Below are 7,818 nucleotides of genomic sequence, written 5' to 3'. Positions count from 1 at the left end.
TTTTTTTCATGTTTTTCAGTTGTTTTCCTCCATCAGAACGTAAGCTCCATAAAAATCAAAACTGTTATTGGCTGGGCACCGTGCCTCACACCTGTAATTCTGGCACAGTGGGAGACCGAAGCAGGCAGATCTCCCTGAGCTCACGAGTTCAAGACCAGGCTGGGCTACATGGCAAAATCTCCTTCTCTGAAAACAAAACAAAACAAAACAAAACCAACACAAAACAAAAACCAAAATTTAGCTGGGCATGGTGGTGTGTGCCTGTGGTCCTAGCTACTCTGGAGGCTGAGGTGGGAGGATTGCTAGAGCCTGGGAGGCAGAGGTTGCAGTGAGCTGAGATTGCACCACTGCACTCCAGCATGGGTGACAGAGCAAGACCCTGTCTGAAAATAAATAAATAAATAAAACGAAATATTTTAAATGCTCAGAAAAGCTCCCACTACCCTAATGAACACATCCTAAGATTTTACCACATTGCTTCAAATTTTCTTTTTTTTTCCTTTAAATGATAAAAACAAAAATGTATAGGCTATGGAGAGGTGGCGAATGTGGCAAGCTTCTGAAAATGGACAGTCTTTATTAGCTCATAAAACAAATGGTTCATGTGCAGCATTTATATAAACTCAAACTACAGATCCCAGGCAGCACTGCAATAATAGACACGTGGACTGTTCTTTTCTTCTCTGTAAACAGCCAATGAGAGGCAGAGTTTACAAAGGTCTAGGATGACATCTGGTGTAGTGACTGTGGCCAGTCTTAAAGCTAGTTTTTGCTGTTTGAAACGTGCTGCTGTAAAAGAGTTTTTTCCTGTTATTTCGAAGCCCACTGTGCCTCTTGTTTCTGAGGGAAGAAGAGCTAACTAAATCACCTAAATGGATGCGATTCTGAATTACAGGTCAGAAGATACTGAAGATTACTATACGTTGCTGGGATGTGATGAACTATCTTCGGTAAGTCAGTGGATAACGTTTTTTGTAATCACAACAGCATTTTTTTCACAATAGTATTTCAAGTATTTATTTATTTAAGGTTTTAACTTTGAATTTTTAGTTACATTGCCTACAAACCTAATCTTGTATTTTTTTTCTTAATCATGTATTGTTTTAAAGCACTTTTGGCTCAGAGAAAGTTAAGAATTTAAATGTATATTGGGTTTTTACTTGAATAGTGTCCTATGGCAATTTTATGGACACTTCTGATTAAATATGTGTATTCTGGCACATGGACATATATTCTGTTTCACAATATAGTATACTAAAAATAAATATTTGAAATTTTATTGTACTTTCTGATTGCAGTGTTTCACAGTATACATAAGCTATACCTTTATTATGGTGACTCATAATTGAGGTGAAATGAAATTTCTTATTAAATTAGGGATTTTAATAGATTTTATTAAAATGTGTACTTCTATGTGAGCAGTTAAAGTATAAACTGGCTGAGCACCATGGCTCATGCCTGTAATCCCAGCACTTTGGGAGGCTGAGGTGGATGGATCACCTGAGGTCGGGAGTTTGAGACCAGCCTGAGCAACATGGAGAAATCCTATCTCTATTAAAAAAAAAAAAGTATAAACCAAGAAGCATCCTTTTATGTTAACATTTCAAATTGTGTAACGGAAATTACTTCTTGAAAAGGTGGCTTCTGAAACAAAATATATGAAAATTCTGTAGCTGTTCACTGGATCTGTAAGGAAATAAGGTTTTTAACATTCCCAATAAACAATTATAAAGGTTGTAGAGGTTTTTAAATTATGGAAAAATCATTTATAATTCTCTCTCTCAAGGGTAACACTAGTAATATTTTAGCATATTAATCTCCTGTGTTTTTTCTATGTATATTCTTTAAGGACATGTTTGGGAGGATATTGTATATACTTGTTGATTCCTGCTTTTTACCCACTCATAACAAGGATTTTTCCATGCTGTTAATGGTTGCAAAATATTCCATTTTACTGTGCTACCACAGTTGAATTATTCTCTTATTGTTAAATATTTTTTTATTTCCAATTTTTTAAGATTTAAAATAATGTTGATTAATATAAAATATATTTATTATTAAATTATATATGATTGAATCATGTTATTGGAATATATTTATATTATATAATTAATACATTTTATTTTATTTTTATTAAAATCTAAATAGTAATATTAACATTTTAAAGCAAAATGTTTCTATATTTATTGTTGTTTCATAAAGGCAGTAGTTCATTAATAAAATGTACTTTTTCGTTTTAAGGACAGAATGTGTTATTGGACACAAAGGATTAAAATCTCTATTTTTGCTATGCTGAGGAAGTTATCTTAGACATGTTGAAATTTTAAAAACTGCTCCACCCCAAAATAGCTTATAATGGTCTTTGAGTTGCACATTTCTTCTCAAGAATGTGATACTCTTGTTTATGTTGGTGGTGATTTGCTTATAGCGATTGAGAAAGCTTATTACCATTTTTACCATGTGCTAGTCACACTTGAAATTATACTATTATCAAATAATTTTTGAAGGAATAATTTAAAATCAAAGGAACATAATTTAACTTGATAAGGCTCACAATTTGGATTTTAAAAAAATATATGTGCTAAGCTATAAAGATCATTATATCTCCATAATCTTGTGACTCATAATCTTGTGACTCAGTCAGTTTGGTTTTTTTTTTACTTTAAATTCTAGGATACATGTGCAGAATGTGCAGGTGTGTTACATAGGTATACATGTGCCATGGTGGTTTGCTGCACCCATCAACCTGTCATTTAGGTTTTAAGCCCTGCATGCATTAGGTATTTGTCCTAGTGCTCTCCTTCCCCTCGCCCTCTACCCACTGACAGGCCCTGGTGAGTGATGTTCTCCTCCCTGTGTCCATGTGTTCTGATTGTTCAACTTCTACTTGTGAGAGAGAACATGCGGGAGCCGGGCGCGGTGGCTCACACCTGTAATCCCAGCACTTTGGGAGGCTGAGATGGGTGGATCACCTGAGGTCAGGAGTTCAAGACCAGCCTGGCCAACATGGTGACACCCCATTTCTAAAAAAAAAAAAAAAAAAAAAGAGAGAGAGAACATGCAGTGTTTGGTTTTCTGTCCCTGTGTTAGTTTGCTGAGAATGGTGATTTCCAGCTTCATCCACGTCCCTGCAAAGGACATGAACTCATTCTTTTTTATGATTGCGTAGTCAGTCTTTTGAAGTGATGTTCTTGTCTTTTCAGTCTACGTAGAAGGAGGGTTCATTTTGGACAGCCTCACAAAAAATAATCCCAATTGTTTATGTATAATATTCAAAATATGGTTACCAGGTATAGTCATACTTCTTTGTCTCAACATTCCTTTTACTGGATGTATTTTACTGGTCTGCCGATGGCATAGCATATCTAGATAACAATCATTTTTAATAAAATGTTTGTCACTTCTTTTTATATAGATATCATTTTTTCTCTTCTTTTTATAGGTATGCTTCCCATTTAAAAAATATGTTTATGACATTTTTTTTTTTTTTTGAGATGGAGTTTCAGTCTTGTTACCCAGGCTGGAGTGCAATGGCGCGATCTCGGCTCACTGCAACCTCCGCCTCCTGGGTTCAGGCAATTCTCCTGCCTCAGCCTCCCGAGTCGCTGGGACTACAGGCGAACGCCACCACGCCCAGCTAATTTTTGCATTTTTAGTAGAGACGGGGTTTCACCATGTTGACCAGGATGGTCTCGATATCTTGACCTCGTGATCCACCCGCCTCGGCCTCCCAAAGTGCTGAGATTATAGGCATGAGCCGCCGGGCCTAGCCCGACATTTTTGAATAATATGACATTTCCTTTACTTGATTTGTATTGGATAGATTGCCTTACTTCAGGTATTCCTTCATTTGATGCTCTAAAATTAACCAGAACTCGTTATGCCCGAAAGCATTTTAGCAGTTAGAATTTCAAAACAATTTGATATTTGAATTTTACTTGTCACAATCGAATTGAGACACCCACATAACACTTTTGCTTTGGTATACAGTTTTTACAATTTAAAGTTTGTGCTGGAAATTGATTAAAGTAAAATTATATGTTTTCTAATGGTTTTAGAGTAGTAATTCTGAAGCTTTTCCTTCTCAGAGAGTTTTAAAAATCATCTTTCAGAAATGGAAAATACAACCATGACAATAAGCAATGAGACTAACTTTCTAGTTTACATCATGACTTATCATATAGATTATAGGAGGATTTCCATGTTGTATAGAAAACAATATACTCCCCATTTCAAAACAATTTAACAAAGATTGATCCCAAGACAGTCAGCCTTTCTTCCTATATTGGATTTCTTTTTTAAAAATTTTTATTTCTTTGAGATGAGGTCTCACTGTGTTGCCCAGGTTGCAGTGCAGTGGCAGGACCTCAGCTCACTGCAACCTCCTCCGCCTGAGTTCAAGTGATTCTCCTGTCTTAGCTTCCTGGGTAGCATAAATTATAGGTGCATGCCACCACGCCTGGCTAATTTTTGTATTTTTGTAGCAACAAGTTCTCACCATGTTGTCCAGGCTGGCCTTGAACTCCTGATTTCAAGTGATCCGCCTGCCTTGGCCTCCCAAAGTGCTGGGATTACAGGCATGAGCCACTGCGCCTGGCCCCTGATATTGGATTCTACACAAAAGACACATGCTACAAAACCCCGGAAAGTCCTTATTATTGCATACACTACACACTTGAGTTGTAAAGCATCCTCTCTGGTGTGGCTCTTAATTGGTTTTAAAATATTTGGTATTTTGGTGCTGATGATTCGAAGATGTTTATGACTTCAAGACTTCATGGTCTTGAAAACTTAGCATGAACCTGATAAATGGAAACATCTATATATATTTTTTCTAGTCCTCTTGTTGACTTCACACTACCTGGGTTCAGCTCTTGACTCTGCCACTTACTAGTTGTATAACATTGATAAAATATGACTCATTTTTCTAACCTGCAAATGGGAGTAAATAGTATCCACCTCATAGCATTGTGGGGATTTAACAATACACGATATGTAAAGTACTTTGAACAGTGCCTGGCGCAGAGTGCTAATTGTTGTGGTTGTGGTTGTGGCTGTTGTTTTGGCCCCATGGTGTGACTATGCACTTGGAACTTAGTACACTTATCCTATCCTTGAGCTTGCATTATTTTTAAGATGTTTTATTTTGCAATAATGCTTTGTTTTGTTTTTTGAGATGAAGTCTCCCTGTGTTGCCCAGGCTGGAGTGTAGTGGGGGGTCTTAGCTCACTGCAACCTCCTCCTCCCGGGTTCGAGCGATTTTCCTGCTTCAGCCTCCCTAGTAACTGGGATTACAGGTGCCTATCATGGTGCCTGGCTAATTTTTGTATTTTTAGTAGAGATGAGGTTTTGCCATGTTGGACAGGCTAGTTTCAAACTCCTGACCTCAGGTAATCCACCTGCCTCGGCCTCCCAAAGTGCTGGGATTACAGGCGTGAGCCATCACACCCAGCAATAATTTTTGACTTACAGAAAAGTTGTAAAAATAGTACACAGAGTTCTATATACCCTTAACCCAGCTTCCCTTTATGTTAACATACTTAATGAAAGTACAACGATCAGAATCAGAAATTAAAAAGGAATTGTAGCTCTGAGGCGTTTTATTATAAAAACTTGGTTCTTATATACATAAACTAAAATGAACTTAAAATTCTTCATACATTTACTTCATTTTTTAGCTTGACCTTCTAGTAAATCTCTAGCTTCACTGATTTTGGTTGCTATGATTTAAGAGTATAATTCATCAGTGAGCATCTCTTATTTTTCTTTTATTGGCAGTAGGACTTACCCTTAGTATTAATGCTGCTTCTTGTTTTGTCATTTTGGGTTCAAACCCACCTCAGTAATATCCACCACTAAAGGCAGATTTTGGTATACTGTTTTACCAAACTTGTTTTACTTGAGGCTCCATGTGCTCCATGGCTTGCAAAAGGTAATGGCCTGCAAATCCTGCAACAGCAATGGTCAGTCCAGCTGCTACCATTGTACTGGCTGTGGCTCTGGCTGGGCCCCCTGCCTCTACAAGAAGCATAGATCATCCGAGCCCAGAGGTCACAGCCAACAACCGCATGCCTTTACCAGAGAGTGATGCAGCCACTGATCTCAAGCACAAACCACTAAAAAAATCAGAAAATTAACATTGCTGCAATTAACTCTACCACAGTCTAGCAAACATTTTTTTGTAAAGGGCCAGATAGACAGAGTCAGGATTCAAGGTTGTGTACATACAGAAACTTGAGAGGGGGGTGGGGGGGAGAGAGAGAGAGAGAGAGAGGATATTTCCTTAAACCTAGGTGTTCTGCTTGCCTCACCTGGTGCTGATCCTGAGATAGCAAATATTTAGGTTTTGCAGGCCTTATAGTCTCTGTCCCAACTACTCAGCTCTGCCATTGGAGAAAACAGCCAAATCAATATATAAGTGAATGACCTTGGCTGTCTTCCAATAAACTTTAATTAAAAAACAGGCTGCAGCAGCTGGGGACGGTGGCTCACACCTGTAATCCCAGCACTTTGGGAGGCTGAGGCGAGTGGATCACTTGAGGTCGTGAGTTCGAGACCAGCTTGGCCAACATAGTGAAACCTTGTCTCTACGAAAAATACAAAAAATTAGCTGAGTGTGATGGCACGCTTCTGTAATCCCAGTTACTTGGGAGGCTGAGGCAGGAGAATTGCTTGAACCCTGGAAACGGAGGTTGCTGTAAGCCGAGATCGCACCACTGCACTCCAGCGTGGGTGGCAGAACGAGACTCCATCTCAAAACAAACAAATGAACAGCAACAACAAAGAAACAGGTAGCAGTAGGCCAGAGTCAGTCAATCCCTCATCTAAATTATAAGTCTTATCTAATTTCATCAGTTTTCCTACTAATACCTTTTTTCTGTTCTAGGGTCAAAGACTGGATCCCTTATTACACTTTGTTGTCATGTTCCCTTAGTGGCCTCCAATCTGATGCTTTCTTCTACCTTCTGTCTTTCACGACCTGGACACTTTGAAGAGTACTGGTCAGTTATTTTGTAGAATGTCCCTCAATTTGGCTTTGTTTGATATTTTCTCATGATTAGATTGAGGTTTTGCATTTTTGGAAAGAACTCCTCAGATGTGATGTTGTGTCTTTCTCAGTATATCATGTAGGGGTACATGATATGGATGTGGCTTGTTGACCTCGATCACTTCGTTAAGGTAATGTCCGTCAGGTTGCTTCTGCTAGGTTTTTCCATGGTAGGGTTATTATTTTTCCTTTTGTAATTAACAAATATCTTGGGGAAGATACTTTGAGACTGTACTGTTTCTCCTCAAACTTTTACTCACTGAGTTTAGCATCTTTTAGGTGGATTTTGCCTGTAACAGTTATTACTGTGGTGTTTGCCTAATGGTGACCTTCTTTTTCTCATTAATTTTACATTTATTTGCTGGAATTCTTCAGTAAGGAAAAACTATCCCTTCTCCCACATTATTTGTTTATTCAGCTTATTTTTATCACGTATCAATTAATAGACAAGGTATTGTATTTTAAGGGTTATAACCCCAATACTACCATTATTTATTTTATGTCTCAAGTTGTTTTCTATGCCTCATGTCTTAATTATCATTTGATTAAAATAATTTAGGAGGATCTCTTATTTCAGGGATATTGCTAATATCTGGAATTTTGTGGGAAAAATCTAGTTTCAAACTGAGTGAGTTAAAATAATAGATATCGCCGGGTGCGGTGGCTCAAGCCTGTAATCCCAGCACTTTGGGAGGCCGAGGCGGGTGGATCACGAGGTCAAGAGATCGAGACCATCCTGGTCAACACGGTGAAACCCCGTCTCTACTAAA

At 38.0% G+C, this 7,818-nt stretch overlaps 1 protein-coding gene and 1 pseudogene across 2 annotated transcripts in view; one reads left to right on the top strand and one right to left on the bottom strand.

Moving 5' to 3' along the window:
- The first annotated feature begins 690 nt into the window (after positions 1–690).
- DNAJC12 (DnaJ heat shock protein family (Hsp40) member C12) overlaps positions 691–7,818 on the top strand; it is a 40,957-nt gene continuing 33,829 nt past the window's right edge. For both annotated transcript variants that reach the window (XM_017502071.2, XM_017502072.2), the window contains exon 1: positions 691–950. In XM_017502071.2, the coding sequence (XP_017357560.1) occupies positions 873–950 (78 nt within the window). In that variant the 5' untranslated portion in view covers positions 691–872. The remainder of the gene's footprint in view (positions 951–7,818) is intronic.
- LOC108285088 lies at positions 5,668–6,031 on the bottom strand (annotated as a pseudogene).

Source organism: Cebus imitator, unplaced genomic scaffold, assembly GCF_001604975.1.
Source record: "Cebus imitator isolate Cc_AM_T3 unplaced genomic scaffold, Cebus_imitator-1.0 Scaffold290, whole genome shotgun sequence".
Lineage (NCBI taxonomy): Eukaryota > Metazoa > Chordata > Mammalia > Primates > Cebidae > Cebus > Cebus imitator.
The sequence above is the reverse complement of the archived record's forward strand: the minus strand, read 5'-3'. Positions and strand labels throughout refer to the sequence as shown.